This window comes from Ixodes scapularis, unplaced genomic scaffold (assembly GCF_016920785.2).
Source record: "Ixodes scapularis isolate PalLabHiFi unplaced genomic scaffold, ASM1692078v2 PGA_scaffold1__304_contigs__length_218370807, whole genome shotgun sequence".
In the NCBI taxonomy this organism is placed as follows: Eukaryota; Metazoa; Arthropoda; class Arachnida; order Ixodida; family Ixodidae; genus Ixodes; species Ixodes scapularis.
The window spans coordinates 67,457,066-67,482,313 of NW_024609846.1; the positions used below are offsets into that span (position 1 = coordinate 67,457,066).

The window sequence follows — 25,248 nt, forward strand, 5'->3', positions numbered from 1 at the left end:
AAATCGGCCTCTGCATTGTCACTGTATCTCTTGTACACCAACGAGTGCTTGTACGCTCGCAAGGTAACAGCCCAGCGCTGCAAACGTGCTGCCGCAATAGAGGGAATACCTGTCTTTGGGCCTAAAATAGTCTGCAGCGGTTTGTGATCCGTGACGAGAGTGAAAACTAGGCCGTAGATGTGTAAGTGGAACTTTTTGATCCCAAAAATAATGGCTAGTGCCTCCTTTTCAAGTTGGCTGTACTTCTTTTCAGCTTCGGTCAGTGTGCGTGATGCATACGCCACAGGACCAGTGCTTCCATCTTCACTCACATGAGACAGAACAGCGCCTATGCCATACTGGGATGCGTCGCACGCAACTTGCAATGGCTTACTTGGGTCGTAGTGTGCCAGAATCGATGGTGTTGCTAGCACTGTCTTGATTTCCTCGAACGCTGCTTGACACGCTTTGTCCCAACACCAGCGCTGGTCTTGACGCAGCAGCCTGTAGAGCGGGCTCGCCAGGGTGGATAGTCGTGGAACAAACTTCCCGTAGTAATTTACCATGCCTAGGAATGAATGGAGCTGCTGCTTGCTTGAGGGTGCAGCAACCTTCAGCACAGCCTCGATCTTCTCTGGCGTCGTGCTGACACCTGCAGCACTGATCACGTGGCCGAGATAACGCAGCTCCTTCTGGAAAAGCGCGCATTTTTCCTTCTTCACACGAACTCCACGCTCTAACAACCGCTTTAGGACTGCTTCCAAATTGACCAAATGCTGTTCCGGCGTCCTACCGGTGATGAGGACGTCATGTCTTGCCTTATGTATCGTTATACTCATATGTTTCCGTTTAAAAAAACCCACTCCTCTCTGTAATGCCTTCGGGCCCTGAGAGAACAATAAATGAAATGAAATGAAATCCAAGTAGCAACTGACGCCTTTCAGATCTTTCAGCATTGTGTCCATGATTCTCTGAAAAATGGCTGGTGCCGAGGAGACTCCGAACGGTAACCTGTTTACGGCAAACAGTCCTTTGTGTGTATTTAAAGTTAGGTACTTGCTCGACGTTTCAGTCATCACCACCTGGTGATAAGCCCGGTTTAAATCAATCTTCGAAAATTCCTGGCCTCCTGAAAGCGCTGCGAACAAGTCGTCGACTCTCGGGAACGGATACTGGTATGTGTCAAGGCAAGGATTCACGGTGGTCTTGTAGTCGCCGCCAACATTATTCTACCGTCCTTCTTCACTACTGGCACAACCGGCGTCGCATAATCATTCGTTGTGACTGGTGTTATGACGCCCATGTCTTGCATCTTCTTTAGTTTAGCCTCGACAGCAGGCTGTAGGGCAAACGGCACGTTTCTTGCCTTGAGGAATTTCGGTACGTGACCTTCTTTTAGCGTCAGCTCTGCCCTTTCTTCAGCAATAGTCCCCAGGTCTTTATTGAACAGATTTTGGTACTTGTCCAGAAGCGCACTAAGCTTTGTGCGTTGTTCGGAAAGCGCCAAAACATCTGACCTAGCAATGCTGTTGATCCCGAATATCCGGTTCCAATCCAATCGGATCGCTTGCCGCCACTGCCGGCCGAGCAGAGGTGGTCACTTTTCTCTTGTGATGTAGAGGGGAAGCTCGGTCCTCTGCTGTCCGTACTGCACGTCGACGTGAGCAACCCCGATGGGCTGAACGATGTCTCCCTTGAACGTGGGCAGCTTGAGCGTCGTCGGCATGATCTTTGTTGAAGGAGATATCTGACGAAACTGTTGCAGTGACATGGCAGAAACAGTTGCTCCTGTGTCCAGTTCCATTTCCAAGGCAACTTCCTGCACGTTTATTGTGAGTTTTATTGGTCCCATACCAGACGTGGTCATTTCCTTTATGCCAACTGGGTCTTGAACAGGAACCAATTTCTTCATCGCCTTACGTGGCGTCCACTTCGATTTCTTTTCTTTGTCAGCATGACACACTCTTTGGACATGCCCCTTCTTGTTACACTTGAAACAGGTATCCGCAATGTGCGGGCATACCCGGCTTCTATGTTTCGCTGAGCCGCAGTGATAGCAGTCTCGCTGCGTCACGTTCAACTCCGCGACGGCCTTCACCTTGTGGACGTCCGAAACTCTAGGTTCTGACGCATGTGTTTCAGCGACGTTCTTTTTTGCCGCTTCCGTGGCTAGCGCTTTTTCGACGGCTCTCTGGAAAGTTAGCTTGTTGCCCTCTGTGAACAACACACGCTGAATGTCCTCTCTGCGTAAACCGCAGACGAAACGGTCCCTCAAGGACTGGTCAAGTGCGGCTTCGAAGTCGCAGGTTTGCGCCAATTTGCGTAATTCTGCAACAAAGGCTGCTACAGATTCGTTCTCGAGCTGCATTCTTCTGTGAAACTTTGCACGCTCGCTGATTACCGATGGCTTCGGTGCCAGGTGATCCCCCAAAAGCTTCTTTAGCTCATACACCGTTTTTCTTACTGGCAACTCCGGTGCTGTCAATGACTCCAGAAGACTGTACGTTTTCGGGCCTATGAGTCTCAAAAATGCGTGTACCTTGTCGTCCTCGGCGATTCGGTTGACCAGAAGAAACGACGTGAGTCATTCCTCATACGACGGCCAGTCGCTCGTCGATTCGTCGAAGCGCTCGACGTGTCCCAGTCGGCCGAAGACTTGCGGCACTTGACCCGTCGCTGCCGGATCCCCCGTTGCCATGTCGGCTTCCGCGTAGCAGTTCAGCGAAACCTCCTCGTCGCCAAGTTGTCGTGTCTTGACGGGGCAACACACACAGTAGACCGGAGGACCATGGCCCGAGGTTTATTCCATGGAGCGTGGAACTAGAACGAACCTCTCGTGCCCTCAACTGACACGACGATAACGAAGAAGAGCGAAAGAACTAAAGCGCCGCCACCATAGTCCCAGTAGCGCGCGCTTGGCGGTAACTACACAACACAAATCTTGTTTGAAATATCATCCACTATGACTGCATTTACATGGATGCGACCGTAGCGCATCGAGTCGAGATTTCATCATTTTGATTGGTAGCAGTTGGGTAGAAGAGGAAGAAGTAAGAAAAAAGGCGCCGTGTGATTGGTCCCTGCTCGATTCGATGCGCTACGATCGCATTCATGTAAACGTAGCCTATGACAGTAAAAAATGGACCGTAAAGTTCACGGTCAAAAACCAGCAGCTGATGCTCCCACTATTGCGTTATAAAAAATAATGGTGCACTGTAAATCTCGTTCACAGTAAATTTAAACGGCGACCGTAGAAATCTACAGGCACAGGTGTTAAAATTGACCGTAGATCAGATTTGCAGTACAACGTCATTTTTACGGCACTGTAGAGCCATTACAGTAACAGCGTTACAAGTAACGCGTCGCATTTTTTTCTCGATAACGTGTAGATACTCGTTACTTTTTCAGAACAGTACTGGCTAACGCATTAAGGTTACATATTTCGAGTAACGGGTAACGAAGTTACTTCTTCTTCCCAAGACTTAAAAAAAAGTTAAACAATTTTTTTTTGTGCTTCTAGGTGCCAAGCCATGTGAAGTTTTTGAGTTTTTGCGTTTTTCTTTGCGTTTTCTGTAAGTATTTAGGTGAAACCGTAAGAAAGATAAAGTACTATGTTCAGGATCTGCATGCACATAATATTTTTTTAAAATATGGCGCGTATGCACACCCGTAACGTCAAAACAGTAAAGATGGTTAATTCGTAATGAAAAAAAGTTTGGCTAAAGTAACATGCCTTACTTTTTATCAGTAACGGTAACGGTAATGCGTTCATTTTATTTTGTTGTAACATAGGACGGTAACGCGTTATCACACGCCCATGTGACGAGTAACGTATTTCCTTACCTTTTTTCGGTAATGCCTACAACACTGCTTCGGTTTACAACTTCGCGGTATGACGCGGCCGGAGTTTACTGCCAACTCTGAAAACAGACATTCATCACGGCCTCTTGTGCCTGACGCCCAAACGTGCCTTTGCGAAAGGACGTTTTGGAAGGGCTCGGTGAGGAAAGCAGCGAAGCACATGATTCGGCCATTACGGGAACAAAATAACACAGAAAACCCGAGCGCTGCAGCCGTGTTGCCAACAGGTGTACGCATTTTTACCAAACCAAATGCATTTAATATTTTAATAAAAACATAAACTTCGGATATTTTATCCATTTAGTTGCAAATCATTCTCACCAGTACACATCTGAAGTATTGTACAATGTTTACGCACAAAACAGTTATTAAAAAAATCCTCTGTGGACTACTTTGTGGTGCCTAGGAATCCTCTTCTCAAAGTTGGGAACCGTCCCTTAGCTTTTGGCTGCGCCGGGACGGAAGCTGAAACGAGGTATAAGAGAGAGCTTCACCGGAACCCCGCGCGTCCCCAATTCACGTCACAGCGCACGTGACTCGGAAGATGGTGAAGGTATTGAGAGGTGCCGAAAACTTCAATCGTTGTCAATTTTTAAAATAAAAACTAAGAGATGTAGGCAAAGGCGTTTTTTGTTCTTTACTTGCGAAAAGTCGAGACACCAACTCCCAAATTATTTAAGCAAAGCACTGAAATTGTTGCACAGCTTCTCTAAGTAAGCAAAGGACAGGGAACACGAAATGAAAGAATCATACTTGTTTTGTATTGTACACCATCTCATTTTAGCATGCCACTAGCATTGCCAGGAACTCTTGCTGCACAAGTTTTCAAGCAAGCAATGCACATTCTGAGACAAGGAGCTCACATCTGGAGTCATTGCTGGAGGGCTGCCAACCCGAAAGAATTTTTCCAGATTAAGGAATACTCAGGTCAACGTGGTAAAAGGGGAAATCTTGCTAGTTTGAGGGAAATTTTAGGCACCGTATGAATCATAAAATTTAAAGGTCACTTATGATTTTTTTTTATATAACATAAAATTTCAGTGGCTTTGGTTATTTTTGGAATATTCCCTTTGTTGTGCCACCATCTGGCAGCAAGCACTGAGGAGCACTCGGAGAACTTTTTTCGGCAAAATCAGTTTTCATTGCCGCCATAAAAACTATGGAGGAAGGGGCCTGTAAAATCGACGCTTCTGAGAAAGCCGCTGTGCCTTCTGGAAAAAGAAAGCTTGAGTGCAACAAGAAATACTGCGATGTCAGGAGGTACAGACACTATGCAAGATACAGACTTACCGTGGCGAATAATATTTCGTGAAGTGCCGTACACACAATGCTGCCTACCATGTCTCGAGCTCAATGTGTTCGAGTTTGAGAACTCTAGTTTGTGTTACACCTTTTGTTTTCGAATGACTATTATAAAAAGCTCCAAAAAAGTTAATAAAGCAATACCATGTTTTGATGACGTGAATAACATTTAAGTCGAAGATGGGGTGCCATTCGTTAGTTTGAATCTCCCGGTAACATTCCCCCTCGCCATAATTCCTTTGTCCACCATTTTGGCCTGACAAACTACTTTTTGCGAAACGTAGGCGAAGCGTAAAGGTTACAGAATATATCTCTCATCGCAAAAATTGAAGTGACGCAGAGAAGAACGAATATTTAGTATTATATAATTATTTCGGCAAGCGAGGAAAATTTCGGCAGAAGTACTGGAATTTCAGGCGTCCGCAAACAAAATTCTGACTTCCTGTGTAGGCAGCCCTGCATTGCTGACAATTATGGTCGTCGAACGGAGTATACAAAGGAACAAATTGGCAAACCAAAAGATGCCAAAAAGGAAAAATGAGTTCAATTCTTTTAAATAAACTCCAAGGAGTGCAAAGCTCCTCTGGGCATGCAATGTTGAAAAGGTAGTACGCGCTCAATAAAACAGCCAGTGCGTGGTCGAACATATCAATTTCGTTTATCACAGTTATTCCATCACTTGAGATCGAGTACTGTTGGCTGAGTAGACGGTTTCCGCTACAAAATAAAGAACAAACATAGGACGCAAATGAAGGTAGAACATGCTGTAAAAGTCCGAAAACGTTGCTCCCACCAATATTTGAAAGAAACCCGACGTTTCGAAACCAACTTGGTTTCGACTTTAACTCTGACCCAACCAGGCAGATTTCTGCCGTATATGTTTACTTTCCAATATTATGTTGTACACTGCAAAGCTATTAAAGCAATATAAAATTGAAGGGAATAATGACAACTTAAGGTTTTGGAAAGCACCCGTACTCATCATGAACTACAACGTGAGTCTACTGGATCGATGGCGGTTTGAAAGGACCGCATAAACCGGTTTCTTAACTTGCCAATTTGGGATTTATTAAACAGATGCTCGAAGCTGGTGCATTCATTACTAGAGAGTAGGAATACATGAAACTGCCGGAGTCAAAGGAAAGAAAATCAGAACTTGGTTTCGTCTATGGAAAAATGATCGCTAAGCGTTTTTTCTCAAAATCATCAGAAAATCGCTGTGGGATATTATAGCGTCTGCTAAGATTGAACAATTTGTGAACTGGAGTGCAAATAAAATTGGCTTACTTATTCTTCTATTTGGGCCAAATGAGTGCCACAGTAACACATAAAACTTTTTCAGTGTACGTACAATGTATAGAGAAAACAGAGTTTGGTTTCTCTTGATTTACACAGGAGAGCTAACCCTTTCACAATTTTAGTAAACGCTTGCACCAATTTTAGGCACCTACAGTATATTCTAGCGCACTACGGGAAGAACCCGATTTTTGCCGTCCGTTCAAACGGCCATCGATCCCTTTGACCCACGCGGTACAAGGCACGTAATCATGGGTGGTGAATATTGATTCCAGTCAGTTACTCACTGGTCTTCCTAAAAACGTTTGGAGTGCAATGAGCATTGGTAATCCCAGACGTTAACTCAAGACAGTTGTACCTCATTCTGCGGAAGTAGAAGACAGTATTTTTTTATCAAAGCATGTCACAAACAGTACAATTAGGCACACGATGTCTGCTTGATGACTTTCGGAGAGCTGGCCCTTACACTCTTGCAGCACTCTTCTCAGCTTTTTTAGGGGCGAAGCTCCTTAGGGTCTAGCCATGTCTGTATGCCCGTCCGCCGTCCTTCGTGCCCTTGCTCGTGAGCTCACGAGCAGGAGCTCCCGAGCTCCTGCTCGTGAGTTCAGCAGCGAGAGCAAGCGAAAAAAAAATGAAAAAAGAAAAAGAAGAAAAAAAATAGGGGGCTCTGGGATGCCATCCCATCTGTCTTCTCAAAAAAAAAGAAAAAGAAGAAAACCACACATTCTTCTACTGACATGTGCGTTTATATAACAGCTTATTCGTTGGCTGTCTCCGCTACAGCTTGCCAGTTATGCATGGTTTAAGTCCCACGAACATGAAAAAGCTTGAATCTCTTCAAGCACAGGCGCTCAGAGTATGCCTTGGGGTACCTCGTTCAACCTCGACCATTGATACAATAGCTGAAACTCACTGCCTACCTATCAGAGCCATTCGCGTTCAGGAGACTCTACGAAATCACATAAGGCACCTTACACGGCATGACTCGCACCACCTAGCGGACATACCGGAGAGGTGTTTCTACAGCCGCATTGCACAGGCCATTATTGATCACAAAGAGAACATTCCAGATGCATATCAGGACTCTCTCATCCTCGCTACGCCTCCTTGGTTGTTGCCCCCTCCTGTGCTCCACACAGACATCCCAGGAATAATTAAAAAATCAGCGCTCCCTCCAGTTGTTCTTCGTCAGCTTTCTTTGTCTGTTTTATATACGCGGCACTCTTCCTCCTGCCATTTATACACAGATGCATCGACTACACATGAAGGATCATCGATTGGATTGGCGTCCCCGGCGCTCTGTCTGAGCGCGGGCCACAAGTTGTCTCACAGAATGTGCTCCACTGCGGCAGAGTTGGTAGCCATTCGTGAGGCGCTTTCTTACATATTAGATATGTCTCCTCGCACTTGGACAGTTATTTCTGACTCTAAGTCAGCTCTCCAATCGCTGCAGTCTCCACGTAGAAAGAGTCCAAATAGGCAATTAGTTCTACAAATTCTGAAAGTTCATGCAGATGCTAACCTTTTAGGACATTCAATTTCTTTCCAATGGATACCTAGCCACTGTGGCCTACAAGGAAATGAAATGGCTGATGCTATGGCTGCACGTGGCCATGACCACGTTCAGCAAGTTATGGCTCCATTTACAAGATCAGACATTCGTGCAGCTGTGGCACTCCTGGAGAGGTCTACTGCAGCGCGTCATTGGAAAGCGGTCGCCCACCAGAGCTCGTCCTTAAAAATAATTGACCCAAATTTAACGTTCCAAGTTCCACGCGGTCTCAAGAGGCGACGGGAGGCAGTTCTTCATAGAATGCGCCTAAAAGTGTCTTACACAAACTACTACCTTCATCTCATCGGAAAGCTCGAATCACCCAACTGTCCCCTATGCGGAACCATTGAAGACATCAAACACGTATTACTTGAATGCCCTAAGTATACTGATAATCGGCACCAGCTCTACAAAGACATTCATCAGACAACTGGATCAGCCCTCACTCTTCAACATCTTCTCGGACCATGGGATGACGAAAGCCACGCTGCGAAGTCAACGAATGCCCTTCTAAAGTTCCTGTCAGCACCAGGCCTTGACAAAAGACTCTGACCTAAGGTCGCAAACGTTGCCCGCCTTTTTTTATTTTTTTTATTATTATTTTCTAATTTATGTACTGCGCGTGCGTGTGAGTGTGTGTGTGGGCCTGAGATGGAACGCCTTCTTTTCATACTTATATCTTTCATTCCCTAACTCCCCTCCCCACTCAGAGTAGCCAGTCAGGAGATCAACTCCAGGCTAACATCTCTGATTTCCTTTCTCTACATCAAATAAAAAAAAAAATCTACTGACATGAATGAAAACGGCACCATAAGCACTAGCTATGAGCAAAATCAGTACAAAGAAAAAGAAGAAGAAAAAAAAGAGTAGGGGGTTCTGAGTTGCCATCCCATCTGTCTTCTTACAAAAAGAAAAAGAAGAAAACCACACATACTTCTACAAAAATGTACTTTTACTGACATGAATGCATGGAGAATAGAAGGGTAGGAGAGGGCATGACGTCAGCCGCGTAGCCTCCGCAAGCCATGCTCCCTTGACGCCTCGCCTCTTTCGCATTTTCCTCCTTACTCTCACCACACCACGTGACCGTAGCTAGCCTTCGTCTAGCTATGGTGTACTAGAATACACCACAACCTAGCCTTCGATCTGATAAAACCTACCGGGCGGAGCGCGCGCAAGCCTGCAAGGATCCTCCTACAATCAACCATCCATCTCGCACGTGACATGTCACGCGCACCAATCGCCAGACAGATCTACGGTCACGCTGGGCACAAAATCGTTTAAACTTTATATGACTAGGCTTCACCAATATTGCAACGTGCCCCCTCCTAGTACTTCTAACCTCCTTGCATGAATGACAACGGCACCATAAGCACTACCTATGACCAAAATCAGTATCAAGAAAAAGAAGAAAAAAAAGAGTAGGGGTTCTGAGTTGCCATCCCATCTGTCTTCTTAAAAAAAGAAAAAGAAGAAAACCACACATTCCCCCTGTAGCCAATGACGAGCTTCAAGGGCAACAGGTACCCCACCTAAAAATAAAACATTTTCTCACTCACTCTACGAAAATGTACTTTTACTGACATGAATGACAACGGCACCATCAGCACTACCTATGACCAAAATCAGTACCAAGAAAAAGAAGAAAAAAAAAGAGTAGGGGGTTCTGAGTTGCCATCCCATCTGTCTTCTTAAAAAAAAAAAGAAGAAAACCACAAATTCTTCTACAAAAATGTACTTTTACTGACAATAATGACAACGGCACCATCAGCACAACCTATGACCAAGATCAGTATCAAGAAAAAGAAGAAAAAAAAAGAGTAGGGGGTTCTGAGTTGCCATCCCATCTGTCTTCTTACAAAAAAAAAAAGAAGAAAACCACAAATTCTTCTACGAAAATGTACTTTTACTGACATGAATGACAACGGCACCATCAGCACTACCTATGACCAAAATCAGTATCAAGAAAAAGAAGAAAAAAAAGAGTAGGGGGTTCTGAGTTGCCATCTCATCTGTCTTCTTACAAAAAAGAAAAAGAAGAAAACCACACATTCTTCTACAAAACTGTACTTTTACTGATATGAAAGACAACGGCACCATCAGCACAACCTATGACCAAAATCAGTATCAAGAAAAAGAAGAAAAAAAAAGAGTAGGGGGTTCTGAGTTGCCATCACATCTGTCTTCTTAAAAAAAGAAAAAAAAAAGAAAACCACACATTCTTCTACACAAATGGGACTCTGGCCTCAGCTCTCGAGGAGACCAGACGTTTGCTCGTGAGCTTCCTTCCAAGGTTCGATCATTGCACCGATACGAAAGGTTCCTGGCACCTCATCGCAGCCGCCATGGGTACCGACGACCCACGAGGACGAGTCACCTAACCAGCCGACACGCCAAGCGACCCTTGGAGGCGTTTTCAAGGGTCAGAAGATGCATACTGGAAGCGGAGCGGCTAAGCCTACCGCTGCTCTTGCCCAAGCGATTCAAGGAAGCATTGGAAGCCAGGCGTCCTCGACCGCCGTTTTACAACGGAACATCGTCATGGACGCAGGATACTTCCTGACGTGCAGTACCAACAAGGATTGGGTCAACACCTGCATGGCTAACCAAGCATTCCTGAGGAAATGAATGGAGCAGCGGGAGAAACTTCAATTACTGCTCTTAAACAACGACGAAGAGAACAATGGTTTCAAAGAAAGCCAGACCGAAACGACACCTCTTTGTGACGAAGTCTCTGCCATGAACGAAGAAGACTTTCCTACTCTTGAAAATAGGGGGGCTATGTTGCGCTTTTTGGACTCCCAGGAGACTTGGAAGAGGGAAGTGACGTCAACAACACAGCAAACGCAGATTGGATGTTGACAGAAGCAAACGAAATCAACACCCAATCTGCGTTTGCTGTGTCGTTGACGTCACTTCCCTCTCCCTAGTCTCCTGGGAGTCCAAAAAGCGCAACATAGCACCCTAGCTCTCACCACACACGCGAAGAACAACATCGCCCCATCACCGACGATAAGAACGACGACGGCTGGCAGACAGTGCGACGAAAGCGAAAACACAGCCAGGCGGCAGCAGGCCAACGTGAGTCTTTCGACAAAAATGTTCCAAAACCACCAACCCAGACGGTTGTTCTCCGCCCTGTGTGCAAACATAACATCGAGGACTTCTCGACAAAAGAACTCCGCACCGCCATTGAGAAGGTCGGGATAAACAACGTCGACGAGTTCACCTTGCACAGACACGAAAAAGCGAACACCATTGCCATCACCACTAGGAACAGCTCGCTCGTTTCCAAGTTTCTGCAGATCACGGAAATCCCAAACGAACAACACGGCCCACTGGCTGTGCAACCCTACAAAGCGATAAGCTCAAACGAAGTGCGAGGGGTGATATACCTTAATTCACCACACGATGACCCAGCAACTCTCGTAAACGAGCTTACGTGCAACACGCACAAGATTGTCGCAGCACGAGCCCTGGGCATCAAGCAAAAGACCATTCTCGTTACCTTTGAAGGCAAAACTGTGCCCCGACATGTCCGCTACGTCTTTGAGGTCTACATGGTGTCAGAATACAGGCCAAGACCACTGGTCTGCTACGGGTGTCATCAACTCGGCCACAAGTCTGACGTATGCCCCTTAAAGATCAAACGATGCGGATCGTGCGGACATGAACATGGAGAAGTTGAAGAATGCCAGGCCACACCAAGGTGCTTGAACTGCGAGGGACCACACATTGCCACGAGCAACGAGTGCCCGAAAAGGAAAATTCCACCGAGAAGCAACGCGCGAAGAAATAACCAAAGTAAGAGATCTGCCACGAAAGGAGGTATGACCTCGCAGTCTTTGCAAAGTATGTTCACACAGACATCTCCAGCACCTATGAGGGCTCTCTCAGACAATTCGTGGGCTAACATAATAAGGCCTAATCAACAAGCAACCGATCCGGTAGAGTTATTCTACTCCACAACCTCCGCACCATCCGGAAATGCGCAACAACGGCAGCCGGGGCAGCAGAGCCCAACCTCACTCCTTTCAAACATTACACCAAGGATGCAATTCGATATGGAAGCAAGGTTCGAGACACTGAGCCGAAGGGTTGAGCAAGGTTTCGCAAGCGTCCAGACCAACACGAGCCGAATAGAACAACTAGAATCTCTAGCATTTGAGATCCTCACCAAGGTGAACTACATCGGCGAGAAATTCGACAAATACCTCACTGCCAAACACCCACCACAGTAAATATGAAACCGAACGGCTCAAACTACCAAGATACAAAGGTACACCCTTGGATTTTTCATTGGAATTGTAGAGGTTTTGCAAACAAACGTGCGGAGCTCAAACTTCAACTCGAAAGAATGGGCAAGAGAAGACCAGCGGCACTTCTCCTTCAGGAAACCAACCACGAAACCGTCAAACTTAATGGATACAAAACGTACACAGAACCCTCCATAACGAGAACGATTCACCACGGGAATGGCAAAGATGCAGTGACAGCGATCATCGGGCAGGTGGCCATTCTAGTTCAGGAACAAGTTCCACACGCGCGTACAGAATCGGCACATCTGTGCAATGAAGAAAGAGAGCTAGTTGCTGTGCAGATAAAACACGAAGGGAAGCCTCTCATAATTGCTTCAACCTACATCCGACCTGACGTTAAAGACGGAGATGATATGAGCTGGCTCACGCACCTCAGACCCAATAAAGAACTTCTCATAATCAGCGGAGATTTTAACGCTCAGCACGAGGACTGGGGCTATACCCGTTCATCAGCTCGAGGCACGACACTAAAGTGCAAAATGAAGGAGGTCGGATTAGTACTAGTCAACGAACCCTGCATACCAACGAGGATTGGCCTTCATGCCAAAGAAGGAGACACGACGCCTGACCTCACTTGGGCAAGCAAGAAAATAAAACTTTCCTGGAAAACATTGCCAGACGCAATGGGTAGTGATCATCTGCCGATCAGGATCGAGCTCCCTACCAACGGTACACGGAGACGAGACGCACCCTTCATTCGATGGGACACGTTTCGCGATGCCATCAAAAAGGTCCCTTCCTCACTCCCCCTCGTTCATCAAATCCAACTGGCAGTCAAAGCGGCGACAAGGACCTACCAAGTCAAAGAAGACACTCCCAACCCAGACATGCATTTGCTGAACCTTTGGGCAAGCAGACTTCAAGCTCAACAGCGATATAGAAAAGCAAAGTATAACATCCGCTACAAAATACAACTAAACATCGCCACGGCTAGAGCCAAACGTTATACGAAGGAGCTGAAGCAGCAAATCTGGAGACGGCACTGCCATTCGTTCAATGAAAAAACCGGCATTAGAAGAATGTGGCGGACATACAAAGGCATGTCCGGTAAGAAAAAGAACAATTGTACGGGACAAAATCTCGCTATCAAGCTCGGAATCACGGAAGAAGATCTTGCAGTAATGGCAGGGTTACACTTCTTCCCGCAACCGACAACACAACAGCTGCAGCAACGCTACAAAAAGAGGGTTCCCGAGCTCGACCATCGGTCACCAGCAGACGCCCCATTTAACATGGGGGAACTTATAATGGCTCTGGAATCAGCAAGGAACACCGCACCCGGACCGGATAAGATCACCATCACGTCTCTCAAGAACCTGCCAGAGGAAAAGAAGACGGAACTGCTGGCGTGGTTCAACGAAATATGGGAGACAGGACAGCTGCCCGAAGAATGGAAACTGCCAACGGTTATTCCAATTCCCAAGCCAGGCAAGCTCACCGACTCAATCCAGAACCTAAGACCAATCTCACTCACTTCCAATTTGTGCAAGACCATGGAGAGGATGGTCCTGGCGAGAATCACGTGGCTCCTCGAAATTGAGAGCCAGGCTTACTGCGCCAGACAAACCGGCTTCAGATCAGGTTTGTCAACGCAGGATAGTTTGGCCCTTATTCACAAGGACATCACCTCCAAACGACCATCCTACAATCCACGGCTGATCGTCACGATCGACATAAAGAAAACTTTTGATTCTGTGCCCCACGACGCGGTCATACGTGGTGCAGTCAAAAGAGGAATCAAAGGGAGACTCCTGAAATTCATTCACTCTTTTCTGGACAAAAGAAAATACCAAACGGCTATAAGACCAACCAGAGGACCGATGACGGATAACAAGATCGGTGTCCCACAAGGAGCCGTAATCTCGCCAACACTTTTTAATATGGTGATGGCAGATCTTGCTCTTTCCCTAGAAAAAATTCCCTTCTTGGGATTTACCATTTACGCAGACGATATTACTATTTGGACAAAGAACTGCAGCACGTCCACACAAGTCATCACGCTTCAAAAAGCCCTGGACACAATTCAAGACTTTTCCAAACAGACGGGGTTACAACTCTCAACCGAAAAAACAAATTACGTCGCCATATCCAACGTCAGAGGGCGAGATGAAAAAGTTGGAGACAAGATCAAGCTCCTCATCAATGGCCAGCAAATTAAATCTCAAACCTCAATTAGGATACTCGGTATCGTGGTTGACGAAAACGGAAAGGCGGGAAGCTGGTACCAGCAAATCAAAAGTCAGTGGAAGCAGGCACTCAATATGATCAAACACACCACCGGCAAAGCGTGGGGAGCTAAAGAAGACATCCTCAGGACCAAGGTTAAGGCTTTCCTTGTACCAAAGGCAACTTACGGGGTGAACTACCTCAGTCTAACCAGAGCCCAAAAGAACGGACTTGAAGCACTTAACAGGGAAGCCTTGAGAGTAATCACTGGGCTTCCCAGGTGCACCAAGGTGGAAGCGCTTCACGAGATCGGAGGACTCAACACGATCGAAGAAATAGCACAAGAAAACAAGATCAGTCAAAACTTGAGGCTTGAAAAAACTGAACAAGGAAGAAAGATCCTGAGAGCTCTTGGTTACAACAACGAGGTCTACCAAGTTTTTACGAAACCTCCTCCACCATGGGAAGACGAGATAGTTATTGATACAAGACCGACCCCGCAAAATCAAGGAAAAACACAAGTTGAAAGAAGAAATAGCGCTGCCAGGAAACACGACACCGAGGTACAATTACTTCTTGAAGATGACACTAACGTCATTATTTACACGGACGCAGCCAAGGAGGACAAATGCACAGCTATGGCTCATTATTGCGCAAACGACCAGAGAAGAGTCGCCGCCTCCCTGGGCAATACCACCAGCGTCAAGGAGGCTGAACTTCAAGCCATCAAGACGGCGGTCGAGAGTGCAGAACAAGAAAAACATAAAATCAACATTTATGTCTTTACGGACTCTAAAGAAGCCGTACGAGAATTGAAAAAAACATGATAGCCGCAGCAAAACGGTTAAAAGCATCAAGGCTACGGCCCGACAGCTTCGAGCTGAAGGCCGTACCATCAAGATACGATGGATCCCCGGACATCATGGTATCCACGGAAACGACGAGGCACATGCAGCCGCACGGGAGCAGCTACAGGCAGTCCCACCCGGCCAAGGCTCAGTGCATCCCGTCGTAGATGAAGACATCGAAGACGACGTCGACACCGTCGGAAATCAAAGCCCAAGAACGGCTAGAAAGAAGCCAAAGACTCGCCGATCTACGCAGGCCAGACGAACACCCCCTTCCATCGACATCTTACAGTCGGTGGGAGCGTGTATGCCTACGAAGGTTGCGTACAGGAACCGCCATGACACCGGCCTTGAAGTATAAATTCCGAAAAAGCGACAACGGGGAAGATTCCGAAACTGACATCTGCGATCACTGTCAAATATTGGCAGACATCAAACACATCATCTGGGATTGCCCCAAAAGTGACATCAAGCGGAAACTAGCTTTGAATGCTCTACCGCCACAAGAAAAACCACGCTGCCTAAAGGAATGGGTTCTTCCAGACGGCACCCCCGAGCACAGAAAAGCAATTTTAGATTCGCTGATAGAGTTCATCAAGTCCGCCGGACTTGATATTTACATTTAAACCCAATCCCTCCTTCCCCTCCCCCTGTAGCCAATGACGAGTTTCAAGGGCAACAGGTACCCCACCTGAAAATAAAACATTTTCTCACTCACTTCTACACAAATGTACTTTTACTGACATGAATGGCAACGGCACCATCAGCACTACCTATGACCAAAATCAGTATCAAGAAAAAGAAGAAAAAAAAGAGTAGGGGGTTCTGAGTTGCAATCCCAACTGTCTTCTTACAAAAAGAAAAAGAAGAAAACCACACATTCTTCTACAAAAATGTACTTTTACCGACATGAATGACAACGGCACCATCAGCACTACCTATGACCAAAATCAGTATCAAGAAAAAGAAGAAAAAAAAAGAGTAGGGGGTTCAGGGTTGCCATCCCATCTGTCTTCTTAAAAAAAGAAAAAGAAGAAAACCACAGATTTTTCTACTGACATGAATGAAAACGGCGCCATCAGCACTACCTATGACCAAAATCAGTATCCTCAGCACCACCCGAGCTTCGGCCCAATCAACAGCATTCACCACGTTGAGATGCGGTAATATTTTCACCAGATTCTTGCTTTGCATGAACTCAATGATCCTCTCTGTTTCGCTTAAAAGAGAATCGTTCAGGGCAACTTCAATGTTAACAGCGACGAGTTCTTTGAAGTGTTGGAACAAACCGAAAGTAGAGTGTACTAGAAAATACGAGTGGGGCGAGATCCAGGCTCCGCTCATGCTTTCAGTTACACCTCACAATGTGGAAAGCGATAAGGTGAAACCAAGCCACTTCGATCGCAGCGCCACCTTCGCTGCGCGCGATCGAGCAACGACACAGGTCAAGGTCATATGGGCAATATAGCTCCTTAGGGCCTTAGGGGTTATATTGTATTTTTTTATGATTTTGACGTCAGAGGCAACGTCAAAGCATCACGACAGAACGACGTAACGTTACGACGGGGCCACGACGTTATCGTCGACTACGACGTTGCGCGACGCAAAGATGCTGTCGCAAGGCCGTCGTGACATCCCGTCGCGTCGAGGACGGTGCCGTTTCGCGACACCAAGTCGTCGTTGTAACGCAGTCGTGACGTCGCGTTGAGGGCAATGCAGTTACACGACATCAAGTCGCCGTTGTGACGCGGTCGTGACATCGCGTCGCGTTGAGGACGACGCCATTACACGACATGAAGTCGCCGTTGCAACGTGGTCATGACGTCGCGCGCCGCGTCGAGGACGACGTGGAAATGGTCGTTAATGCCCACGTTGACGTCGACGCCCCGCGCAACGTCAAGCATCGCTATGACGTCACGTTATCGTCATCCTGACGTCATCGTTAACGTCAACGTCACAACGAAGCCTTGACGGCGTGTAACGTCGCCTTCGCCAGCATCAACGTTGACGCGCAGTCACGACGAAGTCTTGACGTCGTGTAACGTCGTCTTTGATGACGTCAACGTCAACGTTCTTAAGTTGTCGGGACGTCTTCAATGACGTCGAGTTGCGTCATGTCGACAAAGACGCCGACGAACTGACACCAAGCGTCCTTATGACGTCGCATTGACAAGGACGCCGTCATCTTGACGTCCCGTGACGTTGTCGTCGTTGTCATCAACGGAGCGTTGATATCGTCGTCGTTGTCAACACAATATGATGTCAGAACGCAGTCTTGATGTCGTGCGAGGCATGTTGTCAGCGTCGATGACGACGTTGACGTCAAGGCGTCGTCCTCGTGTCTCATAGCGTTGTAAAAACAATACAGGTCACAGTGACTTTATGTACGGGACGACTGACGTCTATGTTGTATAAAAAATATAGTCCGGCGTTCTATTGTTTCTATGACCTTGACCTGTGTGCCGGTCAACCTTGGGTATCAAACAAAACGGGTTTTTTTTATAAAAGAGCTGCTCATCAAATCCACTTCGCTCGCAGCGCCCAAGAGGGCGCTACGGGCGAAGGGGCTTGGATTAGCCGTTTTTTTTTTCTGTCCGGGACGAGGTGTCTGAAGAGCGCTATCGAAATCTACAGGCAGGCGTCATCGAGAAAATCGACGCGTCTGAGTGGGTCTTTCCCACTCAGAAACGTCTGAGTGGGTCTGAGTGGGTCTGAGTGGGTCTGACGCGTCTGAGTGAGGGTGAAAAACAAAACGAGAAAGTTCGACTCTGCGTTGATTTAAGAGAAGTAAACAAGGCCGCCATAATTGTTAGCTTTTCGTTGCCTCACACTGAAGAAATGCTACAAGCACAGGTCGGAGCAAAGTACTTCTAGCGGCTAGATCTATCGACCGCGTACCATCGTGTCATTTTGTGCCCGGAAAGCTGAGATCTGACGACGTTCATAACATACGGATGACATTTCATGTTCACCAGGGTTTGTTTTGGGTTGGCTACGGTTCCTACTACGTTCTAGAAAATGATGAGTACAATACTGAAGGGATGTCAAAAAGTACACTACTACCTAGATGACATCATTGTTCTCGGAACTACCGCAGTGGAGCACCTCAAGAATGTGCATGAAGTTTTCCGTACCGCATCAGCGAAGCGCGATTGAAGCTGAGCGACAAGTGCATCTTCAATGTTTTGGAACTGTCCTTCTTGGGACACGTTGTCAGCTAGCGGGGAGTGTCACCCATGCAAAGCCTTGTTGACGTGATTGTCAAGGCCCAAGCACCTACAGACGTCACCACGCTACGCTCGTTTCTGGGCATGGTCGGCTACAACGCCAATATCATCGCTGGGTATGCAGAGCTGGCAGAACAACTCCGTTAGCTACTACACAAAGGTGAACATTTCCGCTGGACTGATGCTCGGGAAACATTTTTAAGAGACTGAGTTCTTACTTTTCTGCGAGCCTGTGCAAAGGTTAGGCCCTAAGCGGCCCGTGGTCGTGACAACTGACGCCTCAGCATACGGACTTGGAACTGTTCTACAGCAGAAGAAAAACGGAGGCCTTGTGATTGTCTCCTTTGCTTCTCGAACTCTAACGCCACAAGAGCGGATATGCTTTGCTGGAGAGCGTGAGGCATTGGCTTGCATGTGTGCGTTCAAGCACTGGCGTGTTTTCTAGTGGGGTCGGCATTTTACGCTGCAGACCGACCGCCAGTGACTGTTGACACTGTTAAGCTCGCAAGTAACTGGCCAAAGACCATTCACGATTGCAAGATTGCATGCTCCTCTGCTCGCCTAAAGCTTCACCAGGGTTTTCAGGAAGGGAGAATACAAGTTTGTGGCAGATGCTCTTTCGCGAATGCCTCTTGATACGCCCGAGGAAACCAAGGAAGACGAGGTTGTCTGTGCCATTTCTTTGCGTGTATCGCAGCAAGAGTTAGTCGAAGAGTCTTGGTAGGACAACCGTCTGCAACCAGTGATTACTTTGACAACCGGTACCTGGCCACCAATAAAGAAGCTGCATCCTTACATGTCACCCTTTCAACAAGTAAAAGAACATTCCATGAGTGGAAATCAGCTGTTTCTGGGGATTTTGGGTTGTTGTTCCTACCTCTCTTATTACGAAGATTGTGGAACTAGCACACGAAGCTGACCCTGGAATAACAAGAACAAAGCAGTGGGCTTGTGACAAATATTGGCTGCTTGGAATGGACGAACATATTGAAACTGTTGTTACTTCCTGCGGTGTTTGTGAAGCAGGTGACAAGTCTGCAAAATTCGTGCGTATCTCCCCTACATTCAGTTGCACTCCTGTCTGCTTCTTGGGAAAAAGTGTGAATAGACATTGTTCTGCCCTTTTCCAATGCTTCACTGCCCGTACGCTCTAACACTAATTGATTATTTCAGCAAGTGATCCGAAGTGTGTTTGACGGCACTAGTGACGTCAAAAAAGATCATCTCGTTTTTACGTGCAGTGTTTAGCCGCGAAGGTTACCCTACTCAAGTTGTCAGTGATCATGGCCCTCAGTTCATTTCCACAGTGTTTGAAGCATTTTTGACAGAACGGGGAGTGCGACACAGCTTCGATTCGGCGTACCATCCCCAGAGTAATGAACATATTGAACGTTTCAACCGTGTGTTCAAGGACTTCGTGCAAGTCTGTGTCCAGGAGCAGCGTCCCCTCAAGAAAGCGGTAGTGGCGTACCTAGGTGTCTACAGTTTCACTCCTCACGCAGCCACAGTCAAGAAGCCAGCTTTCCTGCTGCAAGGACGCAAATTTAAAGACGGGGCTGGACATCGTGGGGGGCCCTCACAGGATTTTTTCGATGAACCAACAAAGAGTCTGGGAGAGCACTGACAACGAGTGACTAAGTACCAGCAGAAGTTCAAGAAGTATACGAATGCCACTGGGGAACAAGAGTCAGTGTGCAGAAACCTGGAGTTAAAGTACGGGTCAAACTACTAAGACACACTCCAAAAGGTAGCCTCAGCTATTCTGCACCTCTCAAGGTGGGAAAATACCTAGGGAAGAACGATTATCGCCTAGAAGATGAGAAAGTGTTGAACAGGGAGAAGCTTGTCGTCCTACTGACGAGCACAAAGCCGCCTCCTCAAGATGCCCTGGGCCACATCCTATGGTTCTCAGCGCCATCAATGACCCCATCGTCAGCTGCATCTCCGCCTTCTGTGGTCGCGCAACCAAAATCACCTCCCCGCGACATTGTTGGAGACTGTGTTGCCGGCATCTCCATCGACCTCGGCGGCACCGGGATGTCCACTCATCGGTTCGCCCTATTCAGTGTCAATGAAACCAAGCCGTTCTGCCAGACAGACATTCAGACCACAAAGATTCCTGGATTTTGTTTTATATTAGTGTCCTTGTTTCAAATGTTGTACATAGCATTTTCTTTTTATTCTTGAATGGGGGAACTATTGTGGCGACGCTACTGTAGCCTTGTAGACGGTTGTTCTTTTCCGGTACTGAAGCAGGGCAATCAACTTCAGCTGCCACGCCACCATACAACAGACGTGTACTCCATTGCTCTCTTCTGTGGAAAACGCTATATTGGCCAGACTGGACGGTGCCTCAACGATCAACTTCGCGAACACCACAATAACCTCATTAGAGCCAACTCGGGACATCTGGGTCTGCACTACCGGGAGTGCGGGTGTACGGAACAACTACGTGGTTTCACCGTGATAGACCGATAAAACGAGCAACTAACTTGGGAAATATTTGAAGCGAAGCATATTGCCACGCTTGACGATGGATACGTGAGCTGCCCATCTCTCACCTTTTCTGCAAAAATAATTATTGGGGAGATAATCGCGGACTTTTTACGTATTTGATTTAACAGGCGGAGAAAAAAACGAAGACAATACAATTTACTGGTTTTGTTTTAGAAATACGTAGAAAATAAAGACAAAATACAAAAAGCTATGGCTTCTTCGCTGTGTGTATGTTTTTGTGTCTGTAATAGAGAGAGTGCCTGTTTGTGGGAGGTTAACGCTCAGTGAAGTCGTAAGACATTCTTCCTTTGCAGTGAGTGCGTGACCTTCATGAGGCGCAATGCATTGTCTCTCTGGCTTCCCTCTATTTCTTTCTGTTAGAGATCCTCAAGCACAGCTTGTTTTTCTTTCAGGACATTTTGAGCCTCGTAAGGGAGGGAAGTGTGCACACATCCGCTTTGTATTTTTATTATCTTCCTTTTCGTAGTGGCATGGCTTCTCCTGCCGAAGGTTGTTATCAACCCTTGGCAACAACTCTTTTTTGCAAAACTTGTGCCCGGATCCCACGACGCGTCCATTAATAGCGTCTTTGAAAAATAAATGATTCCTTACTCTCTTGCGTGACATACCGTCGAAGTGTTTCTTTAAGGGCCGGTTGCATGTCTTCGTGACTGTCTGCACCATGATGCGAACCATCTCTCTGCGATGCTTGGGTTCTCGTCGCTTGCTGAACTTCAAGGAAGCTTGCAGGGCCCCAGACATCTCGTTCCATGGTGCAACGAAGTTCTCTACCCCTTCGAGGTCTAGCTGTGAGCTCGGTAACTGAGTGCTTGTACTGGGTTATGCAGTAGAATCCCTTGAGTGTGGTTCTGTTGCTCTATGAGTAGAAGCAGGCCGTTTCCCCATAAAAATGAATAATAATATTATATATAATAGTATAATATGACATATTTATGTAATAACAAATATAAGGCAGGATTACGAACAAAAGGGGAAGGGGGGCGCACGCGACTTTCTATGCACCGCGTGCAACCCCCCCCAAACATGTAGTGTTGTCCACGTATTGATCAGTGGACCAAACTCCAGAAGGAGGTCTGGATAGTGTAACAAAATATGGTGCTTGGGAAGCAAGGCTTCCGAATATAAAAACTATGGAGAATTTTAGGGGACCGTTTTTGCACATCTGTTAGAGAACGATGGGCCCTCCGGTAGGAACTGGGCATATGCTATACTTCTGTAATAGCGCATGCGCAGTGCCTAACGAAGGGCCCAACGTACCGTATCGGATATGCGAAAACAGTTTTCAGGAAACTCCCTATAAACACGTCGTGGTTATTATCACGGGATTTTCTCACGGCAAAAGCACCGTCTTCATTACAATCCGCACGATGGAATTGAAGGGTCTTCAACATAAAGCGCGTCTGCAGGCGATGTGCAGTTGCGAAGACGTCACTCGTGAACACGCCCTGCTCAAATGTGCCATGAGTAATGATTTCACTCCAAATACCTCGTGGCAGTTGGAGTACGGACACGTAACAGAGATACCATCGGTGATGTGGCCTTTGAGATTTTTTAGCGAAGCCTCCCTTGTGCGACAATCGACTTAAGCATAATGGCAAAGTGCACTGAAAAGTTTCCAAACTCCTCGAAGCAAACCGAACTTGACCTTGGGCGTTCGAATGCCGATGACCTCTCAAAACATGACACCTGAGAGCAGCACACGTAATGAACTGGCGACAGCATCCTTCGTCAAAGAACGAAATAATTTGAGAGCTGAAAGTGTGCTCATCGAAGTGTCTTGGAAAGTTACAGAGTCGCCGGAAACGCGTTTTCATTGTGTCGACTGGTAGAGTGGTCCAACTGGCTTCTCAATGAGACAGCGTCTTAATCATTTGGAACAAATCGGTGTGAACACTACCCTGGCTATTCGTGATGACGTACGTAGATTTCAAAGTTTTGTTGGGATTGCTTTGTTTGCCCATGGCTCCGTGATTAGATATCTATTTCGCTGTCCCCATGTTTAAGATTCGTTTCGCTACTTTCTGGGCAATATGAAAAATTATTCAAAATCAATTACTTCAAAAAGTATCGAAGTATATCTTACGCATTTCTAAGTTGGGATCACACGTATACGTACAAATACCAATCATCCAACACCTCTCCTCTGCATCACCCTGGTGAGAATCGGCGATCTGATTACGGCATGTTTTTGAAGCTGTTGTTAAGGTATACATTAGAGTTTAGAGTTTTAATAGAACTTTCTAAATGTTTTAATAAAATGCAATTATATATTAATTTTGCCAACTTTTAGTCCTGGGTCACAGCGCTCATACATCATACAAAAGACAGTCTGCAAACACTAGTCGTCGCAATATCCGAGGTTCGAATGCTGCGTGCCAAGTTTCCTGCTTGAATTCATTGCAACGCGGCACTCGAAGCACGAATCTCGCGGTAACTAGCTTTCGAATCTGTATGCAGACTGTCTTTTGTGTGATGTATACTCAGTGTCACCCGGCTTTAGGGACGCCGAACTTGTTTTCAAACCAAACTCTGAATTCTTATATAAATAAAATTTAGTGCGTGAGAAATATTTGAAACGTTAAGTATTCTGAGTTCTATATGCTCCGCGAAGAAACCTCTAGTAATAGCCCAAATATGTTTACTATGTTGTGCACGAGATACTTATTTTCGTGCATGCAACCAGCTTCACCGTTTAATAAAACACCTAGTTTTTGACGTACATAATTAGACTAACCCCTGCGGTTCAGTTTTACTGATGAAACAAACAAAAAAAATTAACCCTTTCGAGTTCGTCTACGGATGCTGTGATGCCTGCTACACATTGAAAACATTCTGATGAACTTATTCCTCTCATGTTGTAACTTGCTGCTGTTTCGTTATTACTTATTGGTACTCATGTGATACTATGAGCGTTAGTTATATTGTAATATTTTCTACTATTCTAACGCGAACATAAAACATCACTCTTTAGCCATGTGTAAGCTAGGACGTGACTGTCTCAGATGTTCATTTTCTTATAAAAATTTACATGTGACAGATGAAAAAAGTTATCCTCGAGGCTAAATGTTTCTCATCAACTTTACTTGTTTTATTGCTGGTTGTGAAACTTAAGGAGTCTTGATTGAAAAGATTTTGCTTGGACACTATCAATAACTGGGAAGTCCACGGAAATAATAATCGGTCTTACTCTCTCGCGTAAAACATTAATGCGATGGAAATAAAGCCAAAAAAAGCTTATAATATTCTCATTTCTTCATTCCAGAATGTGAACTCTGGGTCAGTGCAGATGCAGTAGGCTCTGGAGACGATGCAAGCGTCAAGAAGAAGATCGCTGAATGCACAGGAGAATACGATAAGCTATGCAAAAACCCACAAAAACACGAAATCTACGATGATACATGCAGTTCACGTTCAAAGAGTTCCAAATAGACTGAAATTTGACGAATCAAGAGACACAACATTGCACACTATGGCAATCAGTTGAGAGTACGCTAGACTACGTCCGCATAATTTCGATGAGTTTCTAGTATTTCCAGGGTGGTGGTATGCTCAAATAAAAATATTTTAGCAGCTCAATGATTGTTTAGTAAAAGAAACAAAGTAAACTGTTCTGAAAAAAAAATTAGAATCGTGTATTCTCAGAGTGCATCCATAAAAATGTTTATTTGCAGAATAACATTATTTAATAAAGGAGATAGTCTGTATAACTTAGAACATGCATCCGAAGTTAGGAGGATTGCTTTCTACGATACTTCCAAAAATCTACATTAAAATGGCGTCTTGGCGAAGCTCAATTTCATTATTTTTACTTAACAGATGGAGGCGGTATGCGATAAAACCTGGATATTTTATTTCAGTTCTATAGATTTGACATTCGTCCTGCCAAATTACTTGGACACACGTCTGTTATGTACTGCTTGCAACGCCCAAACCGACGCAGCTCACGTTGCCATCTTAATCAACCAATCCAACAGTGCCTAGATGTGCGTCGTCACAGCGGCCATTGTGTTCTTTTGTTTGCTATCTCCAACTAAACAATCACGCACTGTGAATGCGCCGACATCTTCCGCTCTCTTTCTTTCTGTGATTGGTTAAAGGGGCACTGACACCCCAAAGGTCGTATTTATTTTTATTGTCTAAAACGATGCAAGTTGCAGTCATAGACACGCAAAAAAAACCGC

General features: G+C 46.0%; 1 protein-coding gene across 3 annotated transcripts in view; it reads left to right on the forward strand.

The window, feature by feature from the left end:
• LOC115320984 (male-specific histamine-binding salivary protein-like) overlaps nucleotides 1-24,640 on the forward strand; it is a 115,123-nt gene extending 90,483 nt beyond the window's left edge. For all 3 annotated transcript variants that reach the window (XM_040216480.2, XM_040216479.2, XM_040216481.2), the window contains exon 6: nucleotides 24,330-24,640. In XM_040216480.2, coding sequence (XP_040072414.1) covers nucleotides 24,330-24,496 — 167 coding nt within the window. In that variant the 3' untranslated portion in view covers nucleotides 24,497-24,640. The remainder of the gene's footprint in view (nucleotides 1-24,329) is intronic.
• Nucleotides 24,641-25,248: the final 608 nt, after the last annotated feature.